The following is a 20,182-nucleotide window of genomic DNA, read 5'->3' as shown; positions in this document are numbered from 1 at the left end:
CCCTCACTACCTTGTGTTGTTCGGAATGCAAGCAATGCAAGCCTTGTGTTCCCACAGACCATGTGGGCGGTGCAGCCTTGTGTTCCCGCTGCAGCCTGGATTAATTGCTTTGGGGGGTGCTTTGGGGGTGACATTTCTCTGTGGACCACCAAAATTTTCTTGTGGACCACCAGTGGTCCCCAGCCCACTGGTTGGCAACCACTGACTTAACATATCCCTTGAACATAGTCACTGTTTATTGCAAAACATAAATTGAAGCATGAACTCCAGATCTTAAGGTCAAATCTTATGTTATGAGCTGTGTATTTCTTAAGAAAAAGATGAGATATCAGCCACATAATTCAATGTTTTTTTATTGATTTGCTTCAGATATTACACTATTTGGTTAGCCATGGCTTATAAATCTGCCATAATTGGCTAAATTTGCAATGTGCCAAACTGCCATAAGCCATAGTTTACAAACCACAATGGCAAGGCTAACAACATCAGCAACATCATTAAATCTATGGTTGTATTACCCGCTGTAGAGTGGTCTCAATGTTTGTTACCTAGATTCAAAAAGCTGGGGTGGAATGGCAGGTTGTGTATGCGGACACATGTTCAAACAACAGCTTCTGCCTTAAAATGCAATAGCATTTCACAGCACGAATGGCGACTCAGCAGAATGATCCGTAAAATGGGGACCTTTTGCTATGGGATTTTCTAATACAATACAACCAAATGTCTTTTGCTGAACACAATAGCCACTGTTGTTAGGCCAGGATTGGATAGGTGGCACTAGAAGTCACTCCACAGTTGTTTTCCTTCATGGACATGAGGATGTAGCCATCATTGCCCCAATATGTAGACCAAGAGTTCTTAATGAGCCAGTAGGGTTCCCCCTGGAGGTCTCCATAGCCTACGGCTAGGACAGCATGATCTAACTCCATGGTTGTATTTCCTAGAAGAATAAGTGTAATTATTAACTTATCATCTCCTTTGACAATTCATATATATGAAGAAACGACAGGTTTAAAGGTACTTCTGATTTTTATTCAGAGAGGTAGATTTTTCATTCTCTCTACTACTGCTCTTCTTGCTGTGAGCTGCAAGTCCCTAACTCAGCACAATAGTCAAGCCTACCTTTGATTACCTTGGTCTTTTCAGAAAAAGATTGGTTTGGTTAGAATGCAGGGAGCAAATTTCATATCTTACTGAAGTACAAGAGGTTTCCCTATAAATTCTGAATTAATATGTTCCAGTGGGGTAAAGGATACTGAAATGTTTCAATCTTGGGGAGAGGAAGGAAACATAATGATTATTCCAAATATGACTTTCTCATAATTTCAAAGCCCCTAATGTAATATTCATGAAATCCTCTTAAGATACCCATCCAATCTTTTTGAAAGGTTCTAAAACTGAAATGAGGAAAAGGAAGTTAGCATGCTGCCAGTTTGGCCTAGTGATTAAGACACCAAACTTGAAAGCGGGAGACTGAGTTTCAAGTCCTATCTTAGCCATGAAAGCCAGAGGGTGACTTTGGGCCAATCACTCACTCAGCTCAACCCACCTTATGGGGCTGTTATGGGCAAAATAGGAGGAAGACTGTGTATGCTCACTGCCTTGGGTTATTTGCAATATGCTCACTGCCTTGGGTTATTTGCAAAAATTGTAAAGGTGGGGAAAAAAATAAGACAGATAGAAGATAGATAGAGAAAGAAAAAGAAAGAAAAAGAAAGAAAGAAAGAAAGAAAGAAAGAAGAAAGAAAGAAAGAAGAAAGAAAGAAAGAAAGAAAGAAAGAAAGAAAGAAAGAAAGAAAGAAAGAAAGAAAGAAGAAAGAAAGAAAGAGAAGGAGAAAAACCATCTGGAATGATTTTTACTTCCAAGAATTAATAAAAATGGCAGCTGGCTAGAGTCCATTATTATCTTTTTTCTAGACAATTGGCTGCCTGCCCAGAGAATAACAAGGGTGAACTGAAGGTGAAGATGCCAAAGAATGCTCTGGAGCTGGGTTTCTCAACCTTGGCATCTTTAAAATGCATGGACTTCAATTCCCAGAATTCCCCAGCCTGCTTCCTCACAATGTTTGGAGGTTTCCAGCCTGTGTTCAACACCTAGAGAATGTACCTCATCCAGAAATAGGGCAGCAGGGTCTGGTAAGTGTCAAAGCGCTGTCCTGGATGAAACCCAGAGATCCAGGAGTGCATCGGGAGATCAAGCAGAGGAAATGCCATGGCAAGACAAGACTCTGCATGGGGCTTACCATGGATGTACCATCAACAGCGACCTTAGGTGGTTGACACTGGGGAAATGTATCAAAGAGCTGGACTAAAAGGCAACACTGAGGCACTGATCACAGCAGCACAAGAACAGACACTTGTTAGGTGTGAACAATTAGGACCACACATTAAGTTGCAGCTAAGATTTATTGCTCAAGCCTATATACATCATACACTAGTCAATTAACAATCAAAGGGTGTTGGACTTTGACCCTTTGTGGGAATGTAATGATTCTAGGCTGATGACTTGTTTAACTCCACCCTCCAGCTCTGCCTGCTCTTCTACAGCATTATAAGCATCAGATCCATAGAAGAGAGGTCTACCAGACTAGAGAGGACCAAGGTTCAGCCTGGGCAGAGAGGCTGGGGAAATTCTGTGTTGAAGTCCACACATCTTAAAGTTGCTAAGGGTTGAGAAACACTGCTTTAGAGAGGATCTAGTATAGCTGGTGAGCATTCACTTCACTGTGCCTGTCAGTAAATCGTATGGCTGGCCACACCTAGCTGACTCTCATTTTGTCTACTGTCAACTCTCCCTTTTCTAAACAGAAGACAGCTCTTCTTCAGAGCAGCCATTCACGAAGCATGCTTATGAGATACCCTCAAAATTCACAGCACAAAAGATACTGAGCATCCCTGTCATCAAGAAAGCCGAGGAAACTCGACGGTTCCGTGGATTGCTCCAATAGATTTACTACATCTGGATCCCCGCTTGGAAAAAGACCATGAACCAAGAAGTGAAAGGAAACTCACCACAGTTGGGCTCATAATAGATGCCATTGGAATAGAAGGCAAAGGACTTGTGGGAGGCATCGATGTTCACTGCGATGGGGCCATGCTTGTACAGAGCAGCTTTAAGGTCAGTCATGTTTTGGGAGGTAATAGCTATGAAGCCGGTGATTGGTGCCATCAGCTCCGTTTGGTTGTAGTGGCAGTAGCCATTCTGTGGGGGCAGAATCAACATTGGTAACCTTCCCAGCTGGCTCCTGTCAAGAAAAGTCATCTGGGGAGGCCAGATTCACTTAACAACCGCATGATTCACTTAACAACTGCAGAAATTTGCGTACAATCCCTGGATAAGGACAACCGGGAGAAACCTCTCACCTGAGGGATACAGGAAGAGTATCAGCAAAACTACCCTAGACTTACCTGACCCATATATGGTCCATAGGCCTCAGCAGTGGCAATCCCTCCGTGCTTCATAATCCATTCAAATGCCTGTGGTTCCTGGCCCCCATCACACGCACGGTTTCCAAAACCCCAGGAGCAGTCGATCAAGATTTGCTGAGATAGTGGGGTAAGCACTCCTGTCTGCATGGAAAGAACGAAAGAGAACCTCTCTCTCTGGTTAGAAACCGACTACAGGTAGTCCTCAACTTACAACAGTCCATCTAGTGACTGTTCAAAGTTACAACGGCACTGAAAAAAGTGTCTTATGATAGTTTTTTATACTTAATGACCTTAATGGTCAAAATTCAGGTGTTTGGCAACTGACTCATATTTATGATTGTTGGTGTGTCCCAAGGTCACATGCGACCTTCGGACAAGCAAAGTCAATGGGATGCCCGATTCACTTAACAACCATTACCAACTGCAGTGATTCACTTAATGACTGTAGCAAGAAAGGTTGTAAAAAGGGGGCAATACTCAGAATTCACTCCTATAAATAACTCAAGGCTGCAAACGTCCCCAATATTCTTTCTGCCTCTTATGTTCCCCGCAACAATCCCCCTGTGTGGTGAATTGGGCTGTGATGACCTGGAGTGTAACACAAATATAACAAAATCCAAAATGTGAATAAATGTCCTTTAATGCCTCCAGCGTGGCCCCACTGTTCAATAATTCTCATGCAAAAATAGTCTTCAAAAGAAAGCAATACAGTCTGAACTTAATGAGCAGATAGAAGTGAAATAAAAAACCAAAAGAAACTACAATGAAGGAATTTCCACAGCGGACCAGGATAAATAATTACCAACTTCAAAGAGATAACAAGGCACAGTCTGTTGGAAGGACACCAACCAAAATAACTTCAGCCCAAAAGAACACACACATTTTGCTTCTGGCAACGCTGTGTTTTAACTGTCTCTCTTATATACTATTCTCCCCAGCTGCAACCAATGAGGGGGATCATGGCCGCTTGCTCTCTCGTAAGCCAAGTTGTTTCCTTCTTCGTTCCTCCCTGCGTGTCCTAGGAAGCGGAGGGGATGGGCCTGGTTCTTCTTCTGACTGCCCAGCCGGCCTCTGCCCTTCCCCAGCCTCCTCCACAACCTCCAGAGCCACACCTCCACTCCCTGTCGGCTGTTCCTCCTCTCCCTCAGAGTCTGACTCTAACAAGGGCATGACACGGGCTGAGAAAGAGTGGTGGGCCCAAAGTCACCCATCTGGCTTTCATGTCTAAAGTGGGACTAGAACTCACAGTCTCCTGGTTTCTAGCTTGGTGCCTTAACCACTAGACCAAACAGCCGTCACTGTCAACAGTCAACAGGCGTCTAGGGTCTCACCTTGAGAAAGAGGGCCCCTTCCAGAGCTCCTGTTGTGGCAAAGCTCCAGCAGGATCCACACATTGCCTGGTCTTTAACGGGTGTCACAGCTCCTTTATTGAGAAGGAGAAGGATTTATTGGGAAGGATTGTCAAAATAACAATCAAGGAAATACCAGCATTCCAAGTAACGCAGCATGCAAAAGGCAATAGATTAAAGGAAAATTATCTGGGCTGAAACTTAAACCAAAGTGTGGATTTTTAATGGGCTGAAAGCCAAAATGAGGACTTAGACGGTATCATTGTGGTCTGTGGAGGATCCGAATTCTATTCCTCTGATAGAAGCAGGATTTTAGTTTCAAAGGGGGGGAAATCTGATGTCACAAATCCTATTTTGTCCCAACCTGCTGTTTTTTGTTTAACATTTTTTACTGAGTTATAAAATAAAACACGATACAAAATATGAAAGTAAATAGGAAAATGGGGAGGAAGAGGGGGAAGAGAAGCGAGGGAGGATAAGAAAAAAGAAGAAGAAAAAACATTGACTTCTGACTCTATTGCAGGAGAATAAGGCATTAATATCAAATCACAACTTTTTGGGTTTTTTCATAATAATATGAACAAGCCATTCCTATAGAAATCTATCAATCTAATTGGTAAAACCCAAGACCAAAGTTTCATTCTTTTCCACTTCAAGCACAAAGTTCAGAAACAGTCTCCACCAACCTGCAGTTTTTAAGACACTTTTTTCGGACATCCAGCAGTGGTGGGATTCAAAATGTTTACTACCAGTTCTGTGGTGTGGCTTGGCGGGCATGGCATGGCTTGGTGGGCATGGCAGGGGAAGAATATACTGCAAAATCCCCATTCCCTCCCCACCCCACTAACTGCTTTCCGGCTCCTTTCTCCTGTGCAGGGCAACCAAAGGACACCCAGCCAATCAGCTGGCACTCAGGAGGCGGAGAATAGATGGGGGCGGGGCCCGTCAGAGGTGGTATTTGCCAGTTCTCCTAACTACTCAAAATGTCCGCTACCGGTTCTCCAGAACTGGTCAAAACCTGCCGGATACCCCGTCTGATCCAAAGAAGCTCCCAAGGAAAGAAAGCTCAGTTGCTTTGTTAGTTGTTGCTGTGTGGAGCGTGAGCTGAGCAAAAGACACTTAGACGTCACAATTACCGTAAAGCCTCCAGTCTAAGCTCTCCGGCAAGATGAGACCATTGTAGCTGTCAGATGGGAACGGCCACCCTTTCCTGGGTTCCTCAGTCTGTAGCCTCCCCCTCATCACGGCCATCTCTTCTGGTGTTCGATCTGCCAAGTGGTTTACGGCCAGTTTGAAGGAGAGGTTGGCTCGGTTCTTGGAGTGAATGTACCTGGAAGGACATAGAGAAGGAGAAGATGGACATAGACATAGAATAACAGAATTGGAAGGGACCTTGGAGGTCATTTAGTCCAACTCCCTGCTGGAGCAGGAGAGTCTATACCAAATATTAGCCTCTACCTAAGATCGAACTCGCAGCCTCCTGAGTGTGAGGCAAGAGCTCCACCTCTTGGCCACAGCACTGGATGTGTTCTCACTTGAAGAAGGAACAAGCTGGACCGTTGTCTGGACTGGACATATTTAACTTCATTAGTGTTCTTATTTCTGCCTGCAGAAAAAACTGCAGAATCTATTCTAATTGTGGGGTTGTATTCTAATTGTGGGGTTGTGAACAGTCATGTGATGGTTCTCGTGTTTTTCCCCTGATGCAGATAAAACCAAAGCGAAACTGACTTGTATAGCTGGCATAATATGCATTTACCCTGCCCTACACATGGAATTTGATAGGGATTGCCTTCCATTGTTGTCTTCCAGGCTTTCTTTTCATACGTTTTAAGGAGAAACTCTTGAGTTTCATTGAATTGATGCTAGGAGATGTTCCACTGGAAACATCCATTCTCACTCTGAGTAGAAGACAGAAGCATTAAATTGGCACGAGTGAATAGAATAGTGACTATGTATTTAGATGTGAATTCTCTGCTGGAATCCAAGAGCTAAATACCAGAGGTTGCGCTCCATTGATCCTGTTTGCCAGATAAAGGAGCTGACATGCTACATTTCTTTTTCCTGCGTAAGACAAAGGAATATAAAAGAGTGGGCAGCCATATCAATCTTCAAAATAAATAAATTGACTGGGTTTCATTCTTCACGGTTAACTGTACTGTGGTTTGTTTATTTGGGGCTTAGCATGTAATTACTTAACATGTTGTTTACTTGACATGTAATTGTTGAATACGCCACAGAAAAGTCCTCAAAATATCTTGACCAACTCAATCCCTCTTCCTTTATTGTAGAATATGCTTAGTGATCAAGTAGCAGAATCTGGAAAATTGTAGAATTCTAGCTAATTACGTTTTCCCGCTCTACATCTGAGCTCTGGGTGGCACAATGATTAGAATGCAGTACTGCAGGCTACTTCTGCTGACTGCTGGCTGACTGCAATTTGGCTGTTTGAATCTCACCAGGATCAAAGTTGACTCAGCCTTCCATCCTTCCAAGGTTGGTAAAAGGGGATCCAGGTTGTTCGGGGAAATATGCTGACTCTGTAAACTGCTTAGAGAGGGCTGTAAACCACTGTAAAAGCGGTATTTAAGTCTAAGTGCTAGTGCTATTGCAAATTAATTCTGCCCGCTGCCAGGAGTTCGATCCCAACTGGCTCAACCTTCCATCCTTCCAAGGTGGGTAAAATGAGGACACAGATTGTTGGAGGCCATATGCTGACTCTGTAAACCACTTAGAGAGGGCTGTAAAAGCACTGTAAAGCGGTATTTACGTCTAAGTGCTATTGCTATTGCTATCTCTGCTGGTTCCTTTACCTCATATTGTGGATGAAGTTGTGTCGCCTGTGCTCTGTCTCTTTTTTGTTTTTGTAGGTCTTTTGGAATTTTTTCTTGTAGTGATGAAACACATGTTCATGGTGTTGGTTGGCTTCTCCAGTTCTCCCAACGAATTCCTGCATTGGGTTGGCCAAGATCCTGTGTTCTGGTCCTACTCTTGGCCAGTGTGCACACTTGATGCCTAGGAGAAGGAAATCAGAAAATCAACCAAGTAAAAACTTGCCTTCCAGAGTTCTCTGTTCCCTGCTATGTGCCCTATCGAGAAGACTGATATTAACAACAGGTTGTTTCAAGATATTATACTTAGTATAATCTTGTGATTTCGTTTTGACATCGCCATAGTCTGGCCATTGAGAAGGTGACCTTGAGAAGGAAGTGGGAAGACTTGGAACATGAATCACAGGCATTTGGGAAAGACTTCAGAATCTTTGGCTTGGATGCCAATTTAAGAGGTCAAATTAGATGGCCATTATGTGGGTTCAGCCTAATTGCTTTTCCTGTGACACCCCTAACATGTTCTTTCTTTCCCAAGTTGAGTGGTTTCCAAATATGAAGTTGTCAACTCCTAGAATTCTGAGCAATGGCCAGAATTGCTCATATTCACAAGGAAATTCTGAGAGGACGCATCTAGAGAATGTCAGCTTGGGGAAGACCGACTTAACCACTGCAAAACCTACACATTTCTAAGCTAAGGATTGATGAAGGTGCCATTCATCTCCAGGGTTCTCTTCTTCATATGATCCCCAAATTTCTGTCTTTGAGAAAAGAGCATTGTCTCTACTGACACCTACAAGTGGTTTAATTAACAGGATGCTGTAAGGAGGGTGGAATATTTTTCCCAGGTTACATATTTTAAATTTCTATAATACTTTTAGTTATTTAATAAATTTAACAAAATACAGACTAATTTGGGCTAAAGGGAGATAGTTTTAAAAACAAACATCTGAAAGGTAGTGTCATGCCCCTGTTGGAATCTGACTCCGAGGGAGTGGTGGAACAGCTGACAGGGAGTGGGAGTGTGGCTCCGGTGGCTGTGGAGGAAACTGGGGAATGGCACAGGCCGGCTGGGCAGTCAGAGGAAGACCCAGGCCCACCCCCTTTTCATCCTAGGGGATGCAGGGAGGAATGGATAAGGGAGCAACATGAGTTGCGTGGTTTACGGGGGAGGAAAGGGCCCTGATCCCCTTCATGGGCTGCAGCTGGGAAGACTGTTTAAAAGGGCAAACTGTGTATGGCAAAGTTGCTGGAAGCAAAGTGTGAAATTATTCTGGTCTTATTTGATTATTTGAGTTAATTATTTGAGTTCTGGCATCCTCCCAAATGTTTTTGTCCATACTTACCAGGAGGGAGATTGAAGATGCTGGGTGAGAAACTCTGGGAGTAGCTGGTATAATCTATTTCATACTTGTCATAGTGAGAACCCAGGAGAGTGTTGAAGCCTTTCATTTCATAATGGACTGGCAAAGGCCCACGGGAACCGTCTGTCACCCACAACTTGTAGGTGTTCTTCTTCTTACCCCAATAGGAGACATTCTCCAAGACTGTGCAATTCTGTCCATTGTAATGCTCATGCTGTACAGGCTAGTGTGTAAGAGAGCAGAATAGAGGGAAGGTTTTCCAGTACATTAATGGAAGGGTCAGTTAAAAATATTGTACATTACTGTTCAGCACAAGTATTTAATCTCTACACAATATGTGTGGCTTTGTACTGCAACATTTTCAGTGCAATTATCGATAACCACACATAGTTACAATTGACTTCAATCTGGCATACTCCAAAATCAGCAGGTATAGACAATGCAGCCTTAATTCATGATTAAAAAAAATCTTTTAAGAAGTTGCCCCCAATGAAATGAGATGCACATACCCCAGCCAGGATTATTAGAAATGTCATGATAGGAGACACCTTCACACGTGTCTCCCATTTGGGGAAGTGGCTCATTTTAGATGCCACTGTTTTCATAGCTGGGGCCTGGGGTCAACTGCACAGATGGACACTGACCTGGTGGGACCCAAAAGCAAATAAAGAGATCTAGCCATGATTTTTGGTGCATGGCTTAATTATAGTTAACATAATTCAGGTTTGATGTGATACATGAAGAATCCAGAGAGATGAGAAGATGCCCCCCAAAAAACCCCTCACCTGGAAGTCTTTTAAGTTAGGAAACACACTTTGAGGTGTCACAGGATTCTCAGACGTTCCATTGATCTGAAAACATTCCTTAATATTGACCTCTGTTTCAGTGGTTTCTGGGGTTACCTTGAAGTTGGCTCCAAAAGGTTTTACATAGCTTAACTGGTAAGTGATAACCTGGCCTGGAGAAAAGAGAAAAGCAGAATTAGACCAAATATTTGATGGCCTCTGACAGGATAGCCCCTTCTTATTTCATTAGGATAATTGTGTCTGGCTCTGGTGCCCTCTAGGTGTGCTGGGAGAAACTCTCCACAATTCCAGAAGACTCTTGGCTGTCAGAGTGCATTAGTGCGGGCAGTGCATTCAAATGATCTCTATAAGACGATGCATGTGGCATGCATATGAGCAGAACAGATGGGGAGGAAAAATAGGTCAGCGGCAGAGTACATGCTTTGGAGAAAGGCCCGGAGCCAGAGCCTGAGAGCTAACTTACACCACAGAATTCCAGTACAAATTTAAAAGGCAATGGGGTATATATGTCTAACTACCTCCCTTTCTTGAAGATAAGGTGGAACATAAAAGAAAAGTAATGGTGATGATGGGAGAAACCTTTATCTAAAAGGAGTTGTGTCAGGTTTGGAACTCCCCGTTTCATTCAACACTCAAAAACAAAGTTCATCCAAGTAAGAATTTATTAGAGCAGTCATACTGGCACATCTGGGAAACCTGAACCTGAGAGTTAGGGTTTTCCCTTCGTAAAATCAAAAACCCATTCCCTGCACCCACCAGCCCATCACATGGTCCAATCACTCATTGACCCAACTGGAGACATTCCTCCAATCACTCCTTTCCAGGTGCAGGGTAACTTGTCCTTGACTTTAGAAGAAGAATGTTGTTATATCTAAACTTCCACCTCTCTATGAAATCCCCCCTCCCAAATTCCCAGGCACTAAGATGTGGCAGTGTGGAAGCTTCTAAGTAAAATATGGCTTCCAAAGCTGACACTTGCAGAAGGCAAAGCAGATAATATGAGTCTTTTTCATCCCTCCACAACTTAGTACAGTTGTGAAACTGTGCAATTGAAACTCAACACATCTGGGCAGTCCAAGATACAGAATACAAAATAATAAGAGTTGGAAGGGACCTTGGAGGTCTTCTAGTCCAAGACCATATTCAAGCAGGAGACCCTACACCATTTTAGACAAATGATTGTTCAGTCTCTTCTGAAAAACCTCCAGTGATAAGAGCACCCACAACTTCGGGAGGTAAGCCCTTCCATTGATAAATTTCACTATCAGGAAATTTCTTCTTAGTTCTAGGTTGGACTTCTCTTTAATGAACTTCCACCAGTTACTTCTGGTCCTGCTTTGGAGAATAGATTAACCTCTTCTTCTCTTGAGAGTCCCTTAAATATTGCAAGACTGCTATCACATCATCCCAATCCTTCTCTCCATTAGAGTAGACATATCTAGTGCCTGCAAGAAGTGCAGTCTATATGTTTGGGCATGCAGCCTTACTTTTTATCCATTCTTGCTCCCTGAAAGGCTATCTACATTCATGGTGAAAATGCCGGAAAGGTTTTCATTGGGGGAACCCACTACCATGGTATCACACATGGATTACCGTCATAATACTGAATCCGGCTTTTTCCTCCAGTCTTGTTGAACCAGGCTTCAAATGGCTCTTCTATTTCAGCATAAGGCAGTTTAAGTATCCCTGAAAAAAAGAGGCAAAGTAAAAAAAACAAGCAACAACAGAAAATATTGACTGTGATCCCTTTTATTCTGAACAGTTCCACCACTAGATCTTTGCAGACCATTCCTTTGTGAATCATGTAATGTTCTCACATTACCTGTAACATGATAGACATCCCCTAATATGGGAAGCATCTGCAATTGTTTGGGTAACTGTGCACCGTTCACCACTGGAATGCAAAAACCAAGAGGATAGATTGATATAATTGAATTTAATATAATAGTATAATATAATATAACAGCACACCTGTCAACAATAGAAACAAATGGAAAATCAATAAAGAGTGTTTAAAGTTTCACAAGCTTTCAAACTGAACTGGGATCCACAAAATCTGAAGTGGCAATCAATACATTACCTTTTGCATCAATAAGCAAATTAAGAGAACTACTGTACCTCCCTGGAAACTGAAATATCACATAATAATATCCTGTGATATTATCCTTAACACCATAAAACAACTTCTGCCTATCCTAGGTCATTGGGAAGCACTTGATAGGTGGATAAAAATGCCATATCCAGTGTAAACTGATTGTGTGACCCACCATAATAAATAGTTAAAGGTCAGCTTACCAAGGAAACAGGTTGCCCATGTTAGCAAGATCAGCTTCTCCATTCCTGTCCCAGGCCAGGCACTCTACTACTCAGAGTCACGGAAAGCAAATGTCTTATAAAGTCAGTAATGCTCAGCTAACCAATGGATAAACTCAGACCTCCCAAATGGGTGGGTTTAGAAATGCAATGGATTGCAAGAATTGGATGGAAAAGTCTCTGATCTGATTTGCTATAGGCTGGATGGCAAGAAAATATCCAATAATACGTTAAGATAGTTGATTGTGAATTTATTCTTGGAAGCCAGTACTGGGAAAATGAGCTGAGAAGGCAACTCTGAAGCCTGTAACATCTCCATCAGTTGCATACACACTGGAATTATTATTCCCAAACTGCTCTCTATTCTGGCCATTCTGCCAGCAAACATCCATCCATCCATCCATCCACCTATCCATCCAACTTTTTAAAGTATTCATAAAGGATCTTACAATAAATTCAATGTAACTCTTTCCCCTCCAAGTCATGGATATAAAAAATGACATTAAAAATGGCAGAAACGAACAGGTTCAGCATAATTCTCATAAACCTGTCTCAGTTGGCTTTTTTGGAAAGAAGGAAGGAAGGAAGGAGAGAAGGACTGATGGACTGTAAAAAAGAAGCAGTCCTTACTATCATTTTATTTCCAAAAATATCTCTGGACGTGCTTAGAAACTAAGCTATATAAATAAAATTATTCTTAGAAAATAAACAACGGAGGGCTATAGTATTATATTTTCAAACGTGCCAGTCTACCCTCCTCTTACCCCACCTATTAAAGACAAGCTGGGGTGTTACAGTGAATTATGCTAAAGCGAGGAAGAAAAATTCTGAATTTGAAGTTGGAGAGTTGGAGTATGATATTGTGGTTCGAACCTCCTCTTGAATTAAGGTAGAATCATTCAGAAGATGAAGACGGATATCAGCCAATTGCACAAGGCCAAATCTTTAAGTTCTTGCTAGCTTCAGCGCCATTTTTCTGTGTTGAAAGGTCACAGCTAAAGCTGTGTTCCTCCAACAATATCATCTGCCTTGGCTGGCAGCAATGCAAGACAAATAAAATGTTTAAGACTGGCCAATGTTATCTTCTCTCATTTCTCTTCCTCCTGCAAATCTAGCTGGTTTATATCCCAAGGTTGGATCCAATCTGCACTTACGTCAATACGTTCTTGTGGAAGTCAAAACACATCTAGCGATGCTGCCAGCTCTTTCAGACAGACTCTGTATGAACTTGTTAATAAGAATTCTGTCTTGGCTTTCATTTGGCCCCTGTTACTTAAAGTTGTTTTAAGAGACAAGTTAGTTTGTAAAGAAGAAATACACTGAGAAAGCACAAGTATGAAATTGTAGCACTTAATTCTATAGACTTCGAACACATGAAAACTAAATACATGAATCTAAATCAACAATTAAAAAATAGTGACAGATTTGGCAATTAAATTATTGTCTGTAAAGTAATTATTGGCCAATCACTCATAAAACAATTCTTTTATTCTGATAAATCTCATCCCTACAGGATTGGCCCATAGTATCCTGCCCCTCGCCATGTGTTCTTAGTTTTGAATCTTTGGTTGCAATTTATTTAGGTTTTAATGTATATTTTTTATGACTCTATGCTGCCCAGAATTACCTTATGGTAAGATGGGTAGCAAATAAATTTAATAAATACATAAATATATGATAATAGAAAAGTTCTTTCCATGTCTACTCAAAAATAAGTCCAGGTAAATTTAAAACAGTTTATTTCCAAATTGTTTTACTTAAATAATAATTTTATGAAAAGTTTTCATTACAATGGTAAAATTCAGACTAAAAAGAAAAACAAGAATGCCCAAGAAAGCGAAAGAAAAAATAAAATAAAAATAAAATCCTAAGAACTTTTCATCCTTATTGCGACAAGTATAAATAATTTCATAAGCTCCACCTTCTCTTAATTAACAGGTATAAAACTCTTCATCCCATAACTTCATCTCTTAATTAATTTATTTATTTGATTTATTTGATTTGTCATTCGCTTATAAGATAATAGGTATAAGTATAAACATGAGTAAGAATACAGGAAATAAGTACAAATAAATGGGGACAATAGGATAGGGACAGTAGGCACAAATGTGCACTTATGCACATCCCTTACAGACTTCTTAGGAATGGGGTGATCTCTTAATTATAGGCAAATCCAATAAATAAAATATTCTCCAGGACAGGCTTCCCTCCAAATATGTTCAGGAAATCCCGTATTTATGAAGGCTGTGATCTAGCTTCAAATATCGCATTAAGAACTCAGTCTGTTTTGTTATTGCTGACAAACCATGGCTTAAAACAATTTTTGAGCTACCGGTAGGTCTCAGAACAAAGCATATTTGTTAAATTGATAGTTTCATTATACTAATACAGTAATAAACCTAAACAATTTTCTGTAACTTGCCTGAGGTGCGGTATCTATATTGTCATCATGACTAATCAATTTTCCCAGTTATACCTAAATATCATGCAAGTAGACTTCTACATACGACCACAATTGGGAATCAGAATTTCTGTTGCTAAGGAAGGGGGTTGTTAAGTGAGTTAGACCCAACCTTTTTGCCATGAATGTAAAGCAAATCACTGCAGTTGTTCAGTGATTCATGCTGTTGTTAAGTGACTCTGACTTCTCCCTTTGAGTTTGCTTGTTGGAAGCCAGCTGGGAAAGTCACCGATGGCGATCTCATGGCCCCAGGATGTTGCAGCCATCATGAACACATGCCCTTTGCCAAGCAACCAAATTTTGATCATGTGACCCTGGGGATGCTGCAATGGACGTAAGTGCAAGGACTAGTCGTAAGTCACTTTTTCCAGTGCTGTTATCATTTTCAATGGTCACTAAATGAATGATTGCAAGTCAAGGATGGCCTACATTTATCAATATTTCTTAACCTGCAGCTGAGCCTTCTTATCAGTTTGAATCCATCATGTCATAAACTTGTTGAAAAGGTATCTATGTTATTTTAAAACTGGACTTCCCAGTTTTGTACCTTCCAGATATGCTGGGACCAAAATGTTACATGTTCTGGCAGTGGGGCTTCTGGAAACCTTGGGCCAGTTCACCTGAAAGAGACCAGATTGGGACAGGTTGTTTGAAAGGTAAACGTCTATTCTCGCTTTATAAAATCAGCAGTTTTACCTGGGCAAAACTTTGTGAAATAATCTATTTTTAAACTAGGCATGGATATGACTGGCAGTTTAGTATAATGGTGAAGGCACCAGGGAGACAATGACTTCCAGTCCCACTTTAGGAACAAAACCAGCTGGGTACATTAGACCAGTCACTTTCTCTCTTTGGGAATAAATATCCATCTGGTTCAGTTCCAAGCTGGGAGAAAGACACTGGAAACATGGAGGATGATTGGAAAGATGTTTTATTGATGAAGCAGAACCATCTGACAGCTGACCGCTTGGAGAGTGGGTGTATTTATACCTTCTCTTGGGCTTTGCACTTGAACCTCCTGTTCCTGTGCAAGAACATGTATTCTATTGGCTGTTCTCAGATTCCCATGGGGCCATGTACAAATCCTCGGAGTTTGTCTGAGCTAAGCTTGGTTGAAGTTTGGCTGATGAAATGAAGGGGCTTGGTGGGCAATTCCTATTGTGACTGAGGCCTAATCCTACCTTTGTTTAGACCTTGTTGCAGGTAATTTTTGCCTATGAATACAGCTACATACAGTATTTCTTTATCTCTTAAGTGCTGACATCTGCTGTGGGCTCTTAAGGAAGGTGGGGGGCTGCTTTCCAAGAGCATGTTTCTCCATTTCTCATCCAGGGAAATATAATAGTCTGCCTTTTTAAGGTTTCTCAAAATATGCCATTCTTCTAGGGGAGGGGAGGGTGCTAACTTTCTACATCTCAGTCCTAGGAAGGAGGCAATGGAAAACCACTTCAAAACAAACAAACAAAAAACAAAACAAAACTGCCAAGAAAACTGTAAGGACTTGTCCAGGCAGTCATCAAGAGTAAAAAAAAACAAAAACCTGACCCTAGGAGACCTAAAATAAAGAAAGAACACAAACATGTACCTATTTGAATTAGGTAGTGAACAACATCAATGCAGCTATAATTCTAAGGACGTCTTACTTAGGCTGTAATGTTCTTTTGGCAATGTGCTTTTCTTGATGGATTCTTAGACAGTTTTTGGAAAGGTATCTGAATGGATTCTCAGCCATTTTTGAGAAACATTAGCTCATATCCTGCCCAGATTTCTGAAAAGCATCAAGGGCGCCGGTACCACTGCCCTCTAAAAAGTAGAGCGCACGTTGTTTAAAAGAACCCATGAACTGCAAGGTCAGATGTTGGAAGAAAGAGAAATTAGGCCAGAAGTGAAGTTACTATCAGCCCAAACCAGGGTTAATGGTAACAGCAACCTTATAGCCACAACATCACCATTCCAGCATTTTTCTGTGGAACAATTGAACAGAATGAAGGCGAAAGGCAAACTGGAACCTCTACACAAGGTCAATAATTTCCAGTTTTTGCAGCCTTGCCAGAAGTGCTTCCTCCTCTCATAAAGAGCAATACTTTCTGGGAATGCAGTGGGTTAATTGTTTTAATATGAAAATGTGTTCTTTGATGGATTAGCATTGTACTATTTTATCTGCCATTTCTAAAGAGACTAGAGTGGAGAGGCAGAGCGCCTTTTAAAATCCAACTGTTAGCTTCTCCTTGTGTATTAGTCCTTCGATCTTTTCTTTCAGCTACCCAACTAACAACTTACTAAGTTCTTCTTCTCCAGAGCCAGGCTCTCCTGCTGTTTTCCAGTCGGTTGCATGGCTATGTTGCTGACTTATTTAAAATTTTGCTAAGTGCAAAATCTTTATGGTGACTTCATTAAAATGTAAAACGAGAGGAGACCAATTTCCCTGTAAAATAAGTGCCTCCGAAATCATCACCGAATCAGTTCAGATTATAACTTGGCACACAATAGAAGCAAAGAGGAACAAGTGCCCCCCCCCTGCATTCCTGCAATTAGCAATTAGAATAAACTTATTTAGTTTTAAATTGGCAAAATGTATAATATATTATCACTGCAAATCGGGGACAATGGCTTAATATTCATCTGGTTCCCATATTATGCCCAGGGATTCAAATTTTGTAACGACTGGTTCTGTGGGCGTGGCTAGGTGGGTGTGGCTAGGTGGGCATGGCCATGTGACTGGGTGGGTATGGTGTCTTCTTTTATTTTTGCAGCAACCCTCCCCCCATTTTGGGGGCCTCCTGCGCCTTAGGGGAGCCTCCTGGGGGGCATTTTTGCTCCTAGAAGGCTTCCCTGGGGCCCAGGAAGCCAAAAAAATGGAGGGGTAGTGGTGTTGCACCCCCTCCTCCATTTTTTGCCTTCCTGGACCTCAGGAAGCCTTCTGGGCAAAGCAGTAAGTAAGTAAGTTAGGGGGAAAAAAAGAAATACCTGGAGTGACTGGGTGGGGCAGTCAGCGATGTCAGGCATGCGCGCAATGTTGTGCATGCATGATAAAGACTGACTGACTGGGTGGGGAGGGGCAGGTGGAGAGGGGAGGGGCCAGCCAGGGGCACAATTTGCTGGCTCTCCGAACTGTGCAGAATCATAACAACCAGTTCTATAGAACCAGTCCGAACCAGTAGAATCCCACTCCTGATTATTCCCATTCCCAATGAGTTTTCTGGAAGATATTTTTCTGAGTTGTTTTCTCACTGGCTCTGCCAAGAATTGGATATAGAAAGCCAGTCTGTTGTAGTGGTTAAGGCACCCAGGCTAGAAATCCAGAGACGGTGGCTTCTGGTCTTGCCTTGGGCATCAAACCAGTGGGGTGACCTCGGGCCAGTCACGTTCTCTCAGCTCTTGGAAAAAGGAGGTCAGGCAAACCTTGGAAGGGGCAGAATCCTTTATCTCACTTTGATTTCAGTGTTCCGCAACAGAGTGGTTTTCTGCATTTTTGGGGGGTGACTTCTACACTACAAAAAAAGCAACTTGCTGTGTCATGCCCATGAACTTTCTGCTGTAAACAAGTTCCTGAAAATGGGATTAAGGATCTGGAGAGCTGAGATTTATATTTATTGCCTCAATAAAACCTCTGGGAATCAGAGATGTAATATTTCCAAACTGGAAGGCCAGTTTCTAAATAGGGTGATAATACTCTATTGGTCCAGAGGTTTATTTCCATCTTGTTAATCCATACCACCTTTTAAACATGTGTGTGAAATTACTGAAAAATATGGTGAGGTGCTCCATCTCCTACTCGTCATTTCTATTAAGTTCAGTTGCGTCAGTGGAAGTCCTAAACTACTGCCTGGGACCAGTAATGGGTGGAGAATGGATCAGACCAAATGCCTCTCTCCCCTCCTTTTACCAACAAAATGGAGATTCTCCAGGGAAGTGGGTTTTTGTCTACCCAGAAGGACAATATTCATCCTATTCTGAGCAAGATGGCGTTCCTCCCTAAAGAAATAGTTTGTGTTCACACAATACTCTTAAGTTACTTACAAGCTCAGCAGTTGCATTTGTGCAACAGGCTGATTTTGATTTAACACAGCTAATGTGGTCATGCCAAACTCAGTTTTAGTCTAGAGATCTGGGTAGCTTTGATAGATGTGATGGTCTTTCATCAACGCATAGGATCTGCAGCTTCTCCTGACCTGACATGCTAGGTCACATTATATCTATCTTCTGGCTGCATTTCAGCTCTTGAAAACCATTTGGAAGATTTGATCCATTCAAAAAGCATGCTGGCTAAATTCTGGGCATTGAAGTCCATAAGTCTTAAAGTTGCCAAGTTTGGGGAATCCTGAAATAAAAGTAGTGTTTCTTGCTTTGAAATATATTATTAGCCTTCTTTGCACGATATATTTCCATTATGAAATAACCATTATTAACCATGATTCTGCTAGATGGTTCACGTCTAAACACAGCTGTAGGATGACTGTATTCATCCATTCAGCTTTTTTCAATAATGGTTTAATGAATTAGTCATAATTTATTTCTGCTGAATCAGCCACAGGAGTTTAGTTCACCAATCAAATTATTCCATAGGCAAAGGTTTACCAACCCTAGTGACTGGGTTTTGTGCTAACCATAAGATAGCCACACAAGCTAAGTTTACACATTGCACAAGGCTGAAATGGAACTGGCAGATTGATGGCTCAGTGTGTTGTGCAAACACAGTTATTTCTGCAAATTAGTATATTTCAGCATGTTCTTGTCAACTGACCTGAGAGTTCTGCTGAAGGGCAGTATAAAGGAACAAACATTTCCAAGTAAAAGAAGTCCTTGTGCAACATTCTAGCTCCTCACTCAAAACTTTATCAGTTCCAAAAAGAAAAAAGAAAAAGAAAAATCTCCAACACAGCAAGAAATTGATTTTGACCCTGGATTAGCTTGAGTGCTCTTTCACTGGTTCCAATAGGAGAGTTATAATATAACCCCCTTTCATCCTCTATTTGAAGTCTATCAATTACTAAGTTTAATAATCTAGTAAGTCTATCAGCAAATTCTGATAGCAACTTTGATAGTGAAATAGGAAATGCCTAAATTAGAGATAGATAGATAGATAGATAGATAGATAGATAGATAGATAGATAGACAGACAGACAGACAGACAGACAGACAGACAAGGATGGATGGATAGATAGATAAATTGATGGATAGATTAGATAGACAGAGGGTAGGATGGATGGATGGATGGATGGATAGATAGATAGGTAGATAGACAGACAGACAAGAATGGATAGATAGGTAGGTAGGTAGGTAGGTAGGTAGGTAGGTAGATAGATAGATAGATAGATAGATAGAGCAGATAGAGCAGATAGAGCAGATAGATAGATAGATAGATAGATAGATAGATAGATAGAGACAGACAGACAGACAGACAGACAGACAGACAGACAGACAGGATGGATGGATGGATGGATGGATATATATATATATATATATATATATATATATATATATATATATATATATATATATATATATATATATATATATATGATAGATAGATAGATGATTGATAGATAGATAGATAGATATAGATATAGATATAGATATATATAGATATATAGATAATTGATAGATTAGACAGACAGACAGACAGATAGAC

The 20,182-nt window shown here is 41.2% G+C and overlaps 1 protein-coding gene across 1 annotated transcript; it reads right to left on the bottom strand.

The window, feature by feature from the left end:
- Window positions 1–337: 337 nt before the first annotated feature.
- On the bottom strand, window positions 338–12,182 carry LOC113417640 (digestive cysteine proteinase 2-like). Its single transcript, XM_026676137.2, has 11 exons — window positions 12,072–12,182; window positions 11,599–11,670; window positions 11,370–11,462; window positions 9,756–9,928; window positions 8,953–9,193; window positions 7,592–7,793; window positions 5,915–6,108; window positions 4,761–4,852; window positions 3,409–3,570; window positions 3,013–3,202; window positions 338–940 (listed from the first exon to the last, which is right to left on the bottom strand). The coding sequence occupies exons 1-11, from the start codon at window positions 12,112–12,114 to the stop codon at window positions 753–755; spliced, it is 1,650 nt and encodes a 549-aa protein (XP_026531922.2). The 5' UTR covers window positions 12,115–12,182; the 3' UTR covers window positions 338–752.
- Window positions 12,183–20,182: the final 8,000 nt, after the last annotated feature.

This window comes from Notechis scutatus, chromosome 8 (assembly GCF_049901735.1).
Source record: "Notechis scutatus isolate UNSWTSFEM ecotype Mainland chromosome 8, rNotScu1.2, whole genome shotgun sequence".
In the NCBI taxonomy this organism is placed as follows: Eukaryota; Metazoa; Chordata; class Lepidosauria; order Squamata; family Elapidae; genus Notechis; species Notechis scutatus.
This window is presented reverse-complemented; position numbering and strand designations above follow the sequence as displayed.

Coding starts and splice junctions, on each gene's coding strand:
- LOC113417640 (XM_026676137.2), bottom strand. CDS start 12,114: ATGGAGAAGCTGATCTTGCTAACATGGGCAACCTGTTTCCTTG. Junction 7,794..8,952: donor CATCTTCAATCTCCCTCCTG/GTAAGTATGGAC, acceptor TCCTTCTCCTAG/GCATCAAGTGTGCACACTGG. Junction 3,571..4,760: donor AAGGGGCCCTCTTTCTCAAG/GTGAGACCCTAG, acceptor CTTTCCATGCAG/ACAGGAGTGCTTACCCCACT.